The 14,293-nt window shown below is 35.9% G+C and overlaps 2 protein-coding genes across 4 annotated transcripts in view; one reads left to right on the forward strand and one right to left on the reverse strand.

The window, feature by feature from the left end:
• The window catches only part of LARS1 (leucyl-tRNA synthetase 1), a 51,515-nt gene extending 41,957 nt beyond the window's left edge, over window positions 1-9,558 (reverse strand). Inside the window, exons 1-7 of the mRNA XM_087709596.1 lie at window positions 9,474-9,558; window positions 6,988-7,106; window positions 4,360-4,447; window positions 3,511-3,591; window positions 2,186-2,320; window positions 1,572-1,733; window positions 1,052-1,164 (exon numbers count right to left, since the gene is read on the reverse strand). Coding sequence (XP_087565722.1) covers window positions 1,052-1,164; window positions 1,572-1,733; window positions 2,186-2,320; window positions 3,511-3,591; window positions 4,360-4,447; window positions 6,988-7,106; window positions 9,474-9,479 — 704 coding nt within the window. The 5' untranslated portion in view covers window positions 9,480-9,558. The remainder of the gene's footprint in view (window positions 1-1,051; window positions 1,165-1,571; window positions 1,734-2,185; window positions 2,321-3,510; window positions 3,592-4,359; window positions 4,448-6,987; window positions 7,107-9,473) is intronic.
• A 3,306-nt stretch (window positions 9,559-12,864) lies between these two features.
• Window positions 12,865-14,293, forward strand: part of RBM27 (RNA binding motif protein 27) — a 34,452-nt gene continuing 33,023 nt past the window's right edge. For 2 of the 3 annotated variants that reach the window (XM_014065766.2, XM_014065767.2), the window contains exon 1: window positions 12,866-13,130. In XM_014065766.2, coding sequence (XP_013921241.2) covers window positions 13,072-13,130 — 59 coding nt within the window. In that variant the 5' untranslated portion in view covers window positions 12,866-13,071. Of the gene's footprint in view, window positions 13,131-14,293 lie in introns of all 3 variants that reach the window. The other variant, XM_014065768.2, reaches the window with a different exon arrangement.

Here is a 14,293-nt window from a genome sequence, read left to right on the forward strand (position 1 = left end):
GAATAAAAGAAACAAAATATTTTATATCTGGAGTTCAGGCTAACAAAGATTATTTATATACGGAGACATAATCTATTGATCTACCTTACTCAGCTGTGTCTAGTGAAGTTAGCTGTGACTCAACCACAAATCATTAATTGTATAGAAATATTGAAGTGGGAGATTTTAAAAAGCTGCCATAACAAATATTGTTTACAAGAAACTCCAAGGACAACTTAGGCCATGAAATAGGAAAAACTGTGGACCTAGTAGAATTCCATCAGAATGGTACACAACCACAGAATATTTACTGGCAAGTATAATCTTAAGACATTTGCAATAAATCATTTAAGCTATTACTATATTCAATTATAGTAATATAGAAAACTGATATTTATGTAAAAAAAAGTTTTTACCATTATGTATTCTTTTTTTAAAATTGCATAAGCTTAACTAAAGAAATCAAATAAAGATAAAAAAGGAATTTCAAAATTAAGTATAATAAAAACATTTCAAAAAGGATCTTTCAATAACACATTCTTCCCTTCCTATCCATTTCATTTTCACAAACGGTTAACTGCTCTTATATAACTATGCACTTATTTACTGAGACATAAGTATTTTCAATTTAATTGCATTATTTTGACCACTGTGCTTTGTTTTTTTTCCTTTGATTTAATTAAAATTTAGAGAATATGACAGTTAGAACAATTAATCAGTGGAACAGCTTGCCTCCAGAAGTTGTGAATGCCCCAACACTGGAAGTCTTTAAGAAGATGTTGGATAGCCATCTGTCTGAAACGGTATAAGGTTTCCTGCCTAGGCAGGGGGTTGGACTAGAAGACCTCCAAGGTCCCTTCCAATTCTTGTATTGTATTGTATATTGGGTGTTAATGTTCTGCAATATGTCAAAGATCTCTCACCAAACAAAATCATAAATATGGGATGGATGGTTCAGAGAACCCATAAGCAAATCACCTTCACTACTGTATTTTTGACATAATTCAAGCAACTAAGCAACAGGAAACTGTGTTTAATGTTTTATAAATGGACACATCAAGAAAGCACTTACCGTTTTCCAAATTTGATTTTCTTTCTTTCTCTGAGAGTTAGAAATTGCCACCGTACGAAAGCATCATAATAGGGGTTGACATCGGTAGTAATAAAGGAACGTCTCCAATCTACCTGGTAAATCATGAAATAAAGGTCGTTCATAGGTGGAATCCAAAGAAATTAATGGAGAAAGGAGAAATTTAGTTTTGAATTTCATAAATAGCAATCACTATTCCCATGGCAAACTGCTTTTAGAATTTCTAAATATTGAAATTAGAATGTAATATGGTGCGGTTATATCTATCCTTAGCAAAAGCAATCTTTACATACTATTTCAATTCTTTAGATTGTTTGTCCTCAGTAAGAATATCAAATCGCAAGCCTAACATTTACAAAAGAAATGTGAATGCCTTTGGACAGTTTTCTAATAGATACTTCTCATAGTCAGTGTGCAAACCGAGGCCTACATATCAATAAAAAATAGAAAAGCATAAAAAAATGAAATACTTTTGATCAACAACATAAGAAATATGTAATACCTTTAGTCCCATGCGTTTTAAATCTTGAAGAGCCAGAGGTGGGAAATAGCCAAGCCAATGTTCAGCCTCTGAAAATTTTATTATTTCTTCATCAGAGAGGCCTAAAGATTTCATGATGCCCCACTGGTATTTTGAGGAGCCAGTCTTAGCAGCAGCTTTACTCTTTAAACAACAGGGGAAATGTATATATCTCACAGTTAAATGCAATATTTTCATTATGTGCATAAAAAAATCATTAAAGTTATAGAAGGACAGAAAAGTTCGTTAAATATTTCACATTAGATGAGAATTCCTACAAATTTACAGTTGTATTGCAAGATGTAAATAATCTTCTAAAAGGAACCATAAATTATTCATACTGCAAATCAAAGCTGGTTACCAGTAGCTTTATGAATAATTTCAAAAGCTTCATGAAGGCAAGCAAGTCAGGCTTTTATCACTGGGAAGGGAAGAAGAGAGAGTGAATGATATAGAACTGGATGGCAGGAATAGAGAAAAAGGGAGAGAAAAAGAAGACACAGAAAAAACAAAACAATAAGTGATGGTGTGCCAAGTTAGATACAGTCCTTGCGTATAAAGGAAGGAGGAAAACTACTACAGCCTTGCTTGAGTACCTTTTTGCCCTTAGCTTTATCTTTAATGACCACTTCTTGCTTTGATTCCTCTTCCTCCTCCTCCTCTTCTTCATCTGGAAATTCTGGTGGACAGCCATACAGCTCCATTTCTCGTTTCAGCTTATCAGCACATGCCTAAGAGAAAATACACTAGAGTTCTGTAAACTGTTAGGGCACATGGATGTAAGATCTGGATGGTGCCACATACATTTATATATTTTTATGGTTGGTCACATAATCAGCCAGCTGTTTCGACTGGTTACTATTATTTCTAAACCTAGTTTGTTATTGCTCCTCTGTGGCAACAGTTAAAATCGATAAGGCTATACATCTTTTACTCTGGTCCATGCAAAGGATGACTGATTCATCCTCTGACCCTGCCAAATTCTTTAAAATGTTATGCATTACTTTTCCAAAGAGAGTAAATGGATATTTCCACTCCACCTGTGCAAACAGAAAAGCTGTTTTGAAAAATCAAGTAGATTCTTCTATGGGAAGAACACATATTTTCTTTAATCTTATCTTTTTTCTCGGACTGTAACTTCTGGAACTTTCTGGAAGCTTGTTCATTGCTACCCATGTTTTACCAACGGTTTTTATAATTGAGAAGCCTTTAAAAAGCAAAATTCAATCTTAGAAACAGGTTGTTTCCATAGTCCCACTGAGTGTACTAAATCCACTGAATATACTTAAAAGTACCATAAAAGAGAACTGTGAACTGTGGAGTCCTTGGTGCTCTCTGAACTTGGATTTTTCATTACCTAACTAGGTAACATCATCATTGCTAGAAGCACTGTGCAACCCCACTCCCTTCTACAACAGATGACATTACTTAGTTGGGTAATAAATTGTCTGCAAGAAAATGTACAAGCTCAGAGAGCACCAAGGACTCCACATTTAAATGTAATTTTTGAATCTGGGCTGGTCATTTTAAGCATATAACTTTTAACACCAAAGAAAGCAAATTTTACCATAGATGTGAGCAATTTTGAAATCAGCCACATGATCAAGGATTATTAGGTCCATAAAAAACTTTAGATTTAATCCTAAAAAGGGTATGGAAGTTTCGACTGTAGCTGTGTGATCCTACAAACAGAAGTGATTGTTTTAACAAATCTTTGCTCCATAACATCTTTTGTGAATTGAATCTAATGTATTACAATGCCCCAGAATCACCTATATCCTAAGATGGGCAATTCCAGTATACTAACCAAATGTGTACATGAGATACCTGCTACATTAAAATAAATAGATTAAAAATAATGTTGTTGTTTTTTTATTCAGAAACGGAATGCATTTTTGTCCATACAATTAAGTGATTTTACCTTAATGGGCATGCCAGTACAATGAAGTCCAAAAGGAAATAGGCATTTCTTTCCTTTCAATTTCTGGTAACCAACTGCAAACTGTAAGACACATAAAAACGAGATCAAGCATTAATGTCTGAGAATAGGAAAAAGAGGGGAAGATAAAACACAAATGGTTAAACTACAAATTATTTATTAAAATGCCTCAGCAATTTATTTCCCTTAGGAAAAATTCAAGCAAGATACAGAATTTGAAAGAAAAGAAGCCATTTATTTCAATGTCTTTTAAAAATAGAAATTAGAAGCAGTTGAAATCCGATGGCTGCTTATGGTACAACAGCCAAATTAACATAATTTTCATTGCATTCAATGGGACAGTTTTAGGTAAACCTATATGTGATTCTAAGATGATAATTTCTCTTCTCCTCAGAGGTTGTAGACATGAAACAATACATTCTTAAAGTCAGTACGAAAATTATTGTTAGGGTTGTAATACTATTAAAGTAGCATGCATTAATATAACAAAGATAATATTACATATAATAAATGTTTCAGCAATATGAAATTCCATGGTCAATGAGCTGAAGAGTTTGCTCTAAATGAAAACTTTCTGGATTGAAACAAAGAGAATAAGATCTATTATTTCAAGACCATTTAGTTATTTTTATATGTCTGAATTTTTCTTTTAATCTATTTCTCTTTTATGTTTTTTTACCTGTGATGAGCCACTCAGAGTTACCTACATGACTACACAAATAAATAAACATTAAATGTGTCATTAGAAAAATAGCAGATTTTATACATTTCTATTTTCTATTTCTATTTTCTTTAGAAGTGCTTCACAAAAGCACTAATAAAAATTCTTACCTCACATTTTGATAAAGAAAATGTGTGTCCTAGGTGAAGCCGGCCATTCATGTATGGATAAGGAAAAGTAGCAAAATATTTCCCATTGCTGAATGGAGATTCAAAACATAATTTTTAAAATTAATTAATTAATTTTCAGAAATTCAGCTTAAACACAGCTAAGGTTATGGTCCTATAAATATTTCTTGACTTGTCACTGCAATATAGTATGCAATATAATATTCAATAACAGGAACTTTGAGGGCCACATTTGAAACAAATGAAGTGACCTTGTTTAAAAATTAAAATGTTATAGAAGTGTTAATTGAATGATACCTACTTAAAAAAGACTTAAGCTACTAAACCTGGGTTTTAACTGATTAAGTTTGTATATCATTAAATACAGTGGAAGATATTCCATAACGTCTGAACAACAGACAAATTCACACAATAGAATATTTCCTTGCTCATAATTACACATACCTCTGAAAAGCTTCACAAAAATGGAAATTTTGGTCTGAATGAAGGACAAATAATTGAAAAAGAAAATTCTGCATACACATACACACACACACACACACACACACACACACACACACACACCCATGGGGTGTGATGGCTCAGACGTTAAAGACACTGAGCTTATCAGATGGCAGTCTAGGTTCAAGACCCAAGTACTGTGCAAAGGGGTCAATTCCTGTTATTTGCCCAAGCTCCTCCTCACCTAGCAGTTCAAAAGCTTGCAAATAAGAATAGATGAATAGATACCACTTCAGTGGGAAGGTAATAGTGTTACCCCTCAGCATATAGTCATGCTGGCCACAGATGCATCCTCCAACAACTGTGGCTCCCTGTCTAAAAAATGGGGATGAGCACTGCCCTCTACAGTCAGGCATAATTAGGCTTTACCTTTACTATAGCAATAGCAGTAGACTTATATACCGCTTCATAGGGCTTTCAGCCCTCTCTAAGCGGTTTACAGAGAGTCAGCATATTGCCCCCAACAATCTGGGTCCTCATTTTACCCACCTCGGAAGGATGGAAGGCTGAGTCAACCCTGAGCCGGTGAGATTTGAACCACTGAACTGCTGATCTAGCAGTAGCCTGCAGTGCTGCATTTAACCACTGCGCCACCTCGGCTCCTATGTATGTATGTGTGTGTATACTATGTATGTATGTGTGTGTATACGTATTTGTATACATACATACATACATACATACACACACATACATGTATGTACTGTATATATGTATGTATCCTACAACTCTCCAAATTTGAGACATGTATAGTTGCATGCAAAGGAACTTCATTCTGCTAGAACATTCCAATCAGATATAAACTCATTTTCCCCTCTGTTCGTTTTTGCTACAACCAAAGAGAAAAAAAACTAATAATTAAATGGTACCCACAAGCAAATTATAAAACTATGTAGTAGAATGCCATGCTTAATTTTGATTTTCACTCAGAATTTCTCAATCCAAGTCCTTTTAAATGCACTCAGCTAGATGGCAGCACTTACCTAGCCTTGTTCAGCTGGATTGAAAATTACTAGAAATCCCAGAACAGTAGGTCAAACCAGAAATTAATTGAGGCAGCAGTAGCAAACCACTTCCGTACCATTATCAAGAAAACTACATGGTTATTGCCATGTCGTCAGCTACATTTGGACCTGATTCACAAGAAGGTGTCACTGCTCTTAACTTTTTATGGGCATCATAATGAAAAAAACATTAAGATAATTATACCCTATAATATTATATTATATCATATACATTTGTGTATGTGCATTTCTGATTCAGCTGTTCAGAAAAAGAAATCTACAGGTCCATCTCTGTTGAGATACCAACCTTTCTACTGTTCTAGCAAGTTGTTATGTATTTGTCATCTATTTCTTAAATTCTTCTTAACGAAAAGGTCAGGAATAATAACTCAAGTTGGAGATTTCAGAAATGTAGATGCACATTTGAAACCTATATGCCAGAATATCAATTCTTAGTACAAGTAGTCCTCAACTTACGACCACAATTGTGCCCAAAATTTCTGTTCCTAAGCGAGACAGGTGAGTTTTGCCTCATTTTATTATTTTTCTTGCTAGACACTGCAATGGTAGTAAGTGTGAAAAATGGTTATGAATCACTTTTTTCAGTGCTGGTGGAACATCAAACAGTCACTAAACAAATGGTTGTAAATACAGGACTACTTGTATTTCAGTTTTCATTAGACAAAATGACAGATATTAGCCAACTCTGAATTTGATGTTTCCAATGAGACACATATTTTAGTCGTATATGGAATGTCATTTTTGGATTTCCTAGCCCCTAATCTGGCCTTACATCTCACATGGACTTCATCTTTCTGAAGGAATATTTTTAAGGAAAGTGTTATATTGCATTCATCCTTTAGGCAGGAAAACTTCTATATTAGTTCCCATATTGTATCTGAAAAACATCTTATTAGAGACAGATTCTGTGTGACTCATTATACTATCCATAAGCTTGCTACTACTCAAAAAATTAAATTTAAATGTTGTTTAATACTAATTTTCTACTATTAAACGCATAGTTAATTTTTTTTAAATTCCATTAGATTTAAAATTTACACACTCAAATATTGAAATTCTCAGCCACATGTGAAATGAGTATTCTCACCTTTTGTGACTTGCTACATCTTGTGCATTAACTTCAAATGCTCTTTCATTGTGCCATTTCTGTTGGATTTCCTCTTCTATTTTTTTCAAGAAGTCGACTTTAGCTGTCCCTTTCCGTTCCTTAAAAGAACAAATAATCCCTAATTAGTGTGATTAGCTTAAATAATATAATTTATGTTAGTATAGTATGTTGTATCATTATTGTGCAAGAACTTTGAATTTCCACACAAACATTATACCCTGAATATTAACTCTATAATATTATCCAGGTATTATCACTTATAAAAAATTCAAAAATATTACAAACTTAAAAATATTATCAATTAAATAAAATTACTGCCCTCCTTTTCATTTGAGTTTAGATAGTACTTATTTTGTTAAGAAATTTAAGCCTGCAAAAAATCAAGTTGTGCCAGTTCAGTAATTCATTTTAGTTCTTGTCACATTTTAAAAATAATTACTACATATTAGTTGGGGATTTACACTTTCACATTGATTGGATAATGAAAGACCCATTTATCTAAAGAAGTGCAAATAAAAAATTGATCATATTTTCACATTTACTCAATTATTGTACTACTATTTTTCTATTTGATAGACATTTGATAGCATTTACAGTGTTAAGAGTATGTAGCTAGTCCTCACTTACCAACCACAATTGGAAATGGCAATTCTTGTTAAGCGATACAGACATGAAAGTGAAACAGCATGTGACAATTATGAAGTCAGTTATGACATCAGTTCCTTCTGTAGTCATTAAGTGAATCACCCATTAAACACAATGCCATATAACTGTGATTTGGGACTTCCTTCCAGCTTTCCCACTGACTCTGCTTGTTGGAAATCAGCTGTGAAGGTTGTAAACAGTGATCAAATGACAGCAGGATGCTGCAAATGTCACAGATGTGTACTAGTTGCCAAGCACCCAAATTGCAATCACATCACTGCAGGGATGTTGTAATGGCCACAACATTGAGGACCAACTATGAGGGGTTTTTTTTAACACCATTGTAACTTTGAATGGTTACTGAATGAGAACTCACTGAGGACAACTTGTATTAGCCTAAATTGTGTTTCACAATTAGAGACAAATTGCTTAATTTTATTTGATGCCCTGTTCCCTTCTGTATGGCAATTGGAGATGTGCAACTATCGTTAGTAAATATAAATAATAGTGTGGGATGTTATGCAAGCTGAATATCAATCTGGCAATTGTTCTTAATTAATGAAGCAGAAAAGTTCCACTTGTCATATTGCTATATATTGAACCAAAAGTCAATGTCAAAAAAGTATTATGTTTACAATCAGCACATCAGTTGGAAATTTACATGACAACTCCAATGACACCTAAAATGCACTGTGAACTTATCAAATCATATTTACTTCTCCCTTTTGGTTAAACAGCAGCTTACAATCAAAGCAAAACAGCTAACCAACCCACAAAGCAGGTAAACAAATCAAAACTTATCTAAAACTATTATTTTCATTAATCAGGAAATCACACTTAGGATAAAGCGATCAATGTCTCACTCTGAAATTTGGGTGAAATTTACTATAATATTTTCATTATATGTAAAACATCTTACTGGTTTGTGCTAACAACAGCATAATCTATACTCTTAAAAAGTCATAAGAACTTTTCTTTTTAAAAACAGAAACCTAATAAATTTCACAGAAGACAGATCTCCAAAAAAATGAACTCTTCCCCACCCCACCTCTGAAAAGGGGTCCTGTCCTCACTTGACTGTACCATTGTAAATTGGATATGATTTCCTAGATACTTGTGCAAAAGACCTTTCTTTTGTTAAAGTCTGCAAATGAGATATTAACCAGAAAGTCATCCAGTTAATCCAAACAAACCCAAGCAAAATAATAATTCAATTTTCAATTCAATTTATTAGATTTATAGGCCGCCCAATCCCGGAGGACAAATAATCTGGTATCGTACAACAAGCAACAGGAAATATTTGAAAAGAAGCCTCCATGTATTCTTTTATCTTTGTTCGCAATATGCCTCCAGCACAGGATAACCTAGCCATAACCTAGTCATAAAAGCATTCAATTCCCTTAATCCCCAGTCAGCATGTTCCATATGGGAATTCAAATACAAGGTGGCAACGAGAATGCTTCATTAGATCAACTTTCCCCAACCAGATGTCTTGCAAAAAATGCAAGGGTTTCGGACAATTCTCAGGAAGAACTATTTTATGCTACCCGTCGTAAATAGCATTACAACTCTGCTTATTTAGTATCCGTTTATAAACCATGTGGAATTTAACCCGGAGTATTCCAACCAGCCTCCTTGTAAGTGAAGTGATGCGTCCCAGCTCTGGGTATATCTCAATAAATGACAGCATAAGAGGGAAGGGGGGGAGGCCTCTTCGCCCCTTTTCTGCTTTTTCCATCATCCTCCGATCCATACTCGTGGCCCAATTGCTAGCTAATCCCCCTAAAATCAATCCAGGCGAGCTGTCACCCGATATTCACCGTCATCGCTTCTCGAGAGTCTGAAAGACTTCCACCTGCAAGCTTACGCCCCTACTCCACGCCGCCGGTTCTCCCACAATGCATTTAAACTAAAGGTGGATCCGGTTCCTTCGCAAAGACTTTTGGGATGTTGAGTTTGCGCAGAGCTAACACAGTGCAAGGTACCCGCCAGCTGAACTACAATTCGCTACAAACCAAGCGTTACTTTACAGTGCTTGTCGCGTGGGATCTTCCCCCCCCCCCACAAACCGCGAGGTCTGGAATTGAATACTACGTTTCCCATAATGCACCGAGAGGTTGAAACCTATCGATGCTCACCGATAGGAGTATCCAAATCTTACGTTTCAGTCTTTCTGATATTTGTGTTTATGTATATTTGATGTCATAAGCGGAAGAAATAGAGGTGAAAAAACTTTTCAGAAGCTGTTGCAAAATTGCAAATGTAATCAGTGTTGATTGTGTTTCCATTCTTTTAATTGTTTTTAAATACTTTTCTTCCTACAGAAAAAAAATGTCTTCTAGTAAAGTAAATATAACTAATTATAATTTTGATATTCAAGTTGGTTGGATTATATGATCACTATCATTTAGGAGTTGATTCTAAAATGCATGCCAAAGGAATGCATTTTGCAGGAGCAAAAATAAGCCACATAGTCCTATGTGAGGCTCACTATCCTATTTTTTTTCTGCAAGTTTCCTAAGTATGCATAAGTTGTGATATATCCAAGAAGTTTTTCGGTGCCACTTGATGTTCAATTTGATGTCATATTGCAATGTTTCTCAAAGTGAAAAAGCATTCCAAGAGATAAAGGGTTTTATTAAGCCATCTCTTGTTAAAAGTATGCAAGCTTTCAAAATTGCCAGTGAGGCAGAGCATATTTTTACTAAGTAACATATCCTTGTTCATATGAAAAAATCATACAATATTGATGAGAAAAAATTAACATGAGGATAAAAATAGGTATTTCTAGAAAAATGGACTGTTATACTACATTGATGTTTTTTCAGAGTTTTATTTAAAATAGTTTTCTTATAAACCTTGCACATACACACACACAAAAGAAATAGAAGATGGTATTTTGTATTTATACTTATATGCAGTTAAAAATTCAAAATTATTAGGAAATAAACCCCATTGAAATCTATTACTACATAAGCAATATTACTTTTGCTATATACTATACTGCACATACATAACAATATGCACAGGGAATCAAAGCACTAACAAGATTAGACTTATCTTGTGCAGTAATGATGCAGCAATAGCATTCAAAATATGACAGGAAGTGCCTTTTTAGTTTCTAAATCCAGAGAACCTATCAATGATAGGCATTTGGGAAACTAAAATAGTTCACAGATTCATTTGTCTTATTCATCGCAAGTATTAGCCCTGAAAATTCCTTCAGTGAAAAATTACTTCCAAAGATGTCTGTGATACGTCTGTCTTTAGTTTACTGTTTAGTGTTTACTGAAATTACTGTACTTACATTATTTGGCTACATTCATAAATTCACTATCTTACAATAAACTAATGATGAATATAAATCCTACTTTTGAGTAGACAATTCCAAGCCTACAGAATTAACCCTCCCACAAATTTCAAATGAATATACTATATTATAAGGAGCACTATCTAATTTTAAATAATATGAAATAGTCAAATAATATAAGTGTTAGATCGGGTAAAGGAAAGGTACACAAAGGCTCTAGTAACAACAGCTCTTTATTACAAGTCAGGTAAGCATCCGGCTGAAGGGTCTGGCAGCATCCCCTTTTAAAGGGATCTGTCAGATCTTTTGACCAATGGGATTAAACCTCTGTTCCCGCCGGAGCAGAGGACCTTGGTGGAAACCTCTGTGGGGGGGGGGAAATATCTAACAATAAGATGCCTGGAAATTTTAATATATGCTCCAAGAGTGTTCTGTTTACAGAAGAGATGGTTGATATATTCATTTAAAATTCCTTTAGATCCATAGCAGAAATTTAAAACACAAGGAAACTTTTGAACAATGTTAGAAATAAAGAATATTTTTGTAGTTTTGTTCTTTAGCTTCATGAAACAATAAATATTCTTACTGAAAATATGCTTTAATATTTTGCGGTATAACTTGCTAAATGAGCACCTAAAAATAAAATGTATTTATATTACTATTTTTGCTGCATCACCTGATTTTCCAACTCTAATTTCAAGATTCTGTATCATCTGATTTCTGTCAATTTGGCTATCTTGATAAATGAATGAAAATAAAATTATTGCATTATTTTGCTTAGAACATTTTATTAAGTAACATTCATAAAAACCAGCACTGCATAGAACAAAATAATACGGCTTAAACTTTTATCAATAAATATTAGGATTAGCATAAATGGGAAGGGTCAAATATAATGTCTTTGTATACAAATTCCAGTCGCTGATGTTAATTTCATTATAGCCAGGAATTCAAAATATTTAGATGTATTTCTCTTGATTTTATCCCTAGAACACAATAAAATAGATTGGACTAAGAGTGATTGGCCTAATTCATTGGGTATCTATGGCTGAAAGTGGCTTTTCCCATCCTATTCCAAACATTTAAACCGTTATACTACTATGGCTTTTCTGTGCATGTGTAGATGTGCATACTGTACATGATTAGTGTGTAAATCATATGTATTTTGGTAAATATTTTCAAGTTACATATCAAGATTGATAGATACTGCTTTCCTCACATAGTATGTTGTTTCTTGGGGGATTTAGATGATGTAAATTTATGGCATATTAGCTTTCATCTTAACTTCATGCTTGAAGTTATATCCAATGCTAGAAAGTATGAGAATTATTGGGAGAGGCGAGATTGTAGCCATGTGCAATTTAGTTATGCACTTGAAGAGAATCGTTCGTGTACTCAATACAAAGTTTTCCCTAATGCTAATAAGTCAATCACCACGCATTTGCTGAAAATAGTGTAGGGAAAAATTCACCCTTGGGGAATTAGCACGACACCGTGCACAGAACGCAGATCATTTCCGACTCGATCTGTGCCAGATTAACGTGAGTTGTACGTAGGAATGTATTCGGCAAAGGCTCGGAAACACACTTTTTACGCTGCGCGGTTTCACGTATTCCAACCACCCGCGCTTCGGCGTCAGCTCTCCTCAATTAGGAGCTCTCTTTACAAAGGTCTCAATGCGTGTTGGCTCGACCTAACCTGCTGAGGCCTCCCACCGGTTCCCGTTCCCCCACTCAACCCTTGCTACTGTACTCCCAGCAGCTTTCGGATTGGTTCCCTTCACTCGAGGGCGCTGTCGCGCGATTGGCTGGCTCTCCTCGAAGCTCCGTCGTCCGATTGGCTCCGCTGCGAAACCGGGTGCCCGCCCCTTCTCCGATACCCAGCAGGTTGCGTTGCGCCCTTCTCGGTTTAGCTAGTTCCTGGTCTGATTTAGGCCCAGGCTCGGCGAAACGGGGGAGGGGCGAGAGTTAGAGTGCTGCTGCTGCTGGCGAGTGACTACTTGGCGGGAGAGGGAAGAAGGGACCGGAGTCAACGCGAGGGGGGGGAGGGAGGAGGGATGTTGTCCGAAGTGTAACTGCAGCGCCGCCGCCGCCGCGACCCTCCTCGCCATGATCATAGAGAACGTGGACGCGCTCAAGTCCTGGCTGGCCAAGTTATTGGAGCCGATGTGAGTGCGGGATGGTGCGGGAGAGGCGCCAGTGGGCGGACGGGCGGGGGTGGGGGCGAGCTCAGGGTGAGGGGACTTTGGGACCTTAAGGCGGGGATGATGGGGCTTGACCCGGGGTAGGAGGGTGGGCTGGCTTGGGAAGGGGCCCGCAAAGGATGCGTAGCGCTGGGGCTAAAAGAAACCGAAGGACACCAAGGAGAGGGAGCAGGGGGCGCGGGGTCCTGCCGGTGGCGTGGAGGGTCCTTCCGTCTAGATTCCGAGCAAGGCATTGTAGTATAACAGCTACAGAATAAGCTGGGAATTGGGAGGTTGTGAAAGAGAGACACGTGAGAATGAAAGGGGTGATGAAGCGCCTGAGTTTCCACGGGGACAAAAAGCGGTTTTTTTTGCTCGCCTTACTTGTTTCCCAAAACGTCCCGGTCGTGGTTTGAGAGTATTGCGGAGAATGAGGGTTTGACAAGAGAGGGAAGCTCCTGTTCAGAGGCGCTGCGTGGAAGTGAAAAAAACCAAAAAACGTTTCTTTAGGGCAGTGGATCATAAACTATAGCAACGCGGAGAAGCAATGAAACTATTGTCCATCCTTCGCTCGGACCCGTTGTCTAAATTTGGGTTCGAATTGAGTACTAAAAAAAGGGGAGGGGACTTTTAGAAGAAAGCAAAGGACTAGGATAATGAAATATTATTTTTTTGCCGAGTTCGATGGTATTGCTAAGCTAACATACCAAGAGATTTTCTGAATTTTTTTTTATGCAAGCACATTGTCTATAACTTTGAGAGATTCTGAGCCATTTAAGTTTTGAATCCTGAAACATTTTGTTTTATTTCGTCCAACAATTTGTCCTTATAGCAGTTATTATATCTTTCAGGACATTCATGGGAAGTTTTTGGAATACACCTTTTTATCTTCTGTTTACTGTGTCAGTTGTTTTGACAGAGGGAAATATTTTATTGAATAGCTGTGTTATACTATAATTGCATATATGTTTTTAAGTACAAATTGTTGCTTATACTACAAACCACTTAGTTATTTCAAACTGACACTTAAGAAATTAAAGTGTACATGTTGCATTGAAGAGTACTATGCTGCGTGACATTTAAAATTATGAGTAGAAGTTCCAGAGAATATACTTAAATTATCTCAATTCTTAATTTTTGTAATTATT

This window comes from Thamnophis sirtalis, unplaced genomic scaffold, assembly GCF_051295495.1.
Source record: "Thamnophis sirtalis isolate CommonGarterSnake01/CBP01778 unplaced genomic scaffold, rThaSir2_p1.2 scaffold_3, whole genome shotgun sequence".
In the NCBI taxonomy this organism is placed as follows: Eukaryota; Metazoa; Chordata; class Lepidosauria; order Squamata; family Natricidae; genus Thamnophis; species Thamnophis sirtalis.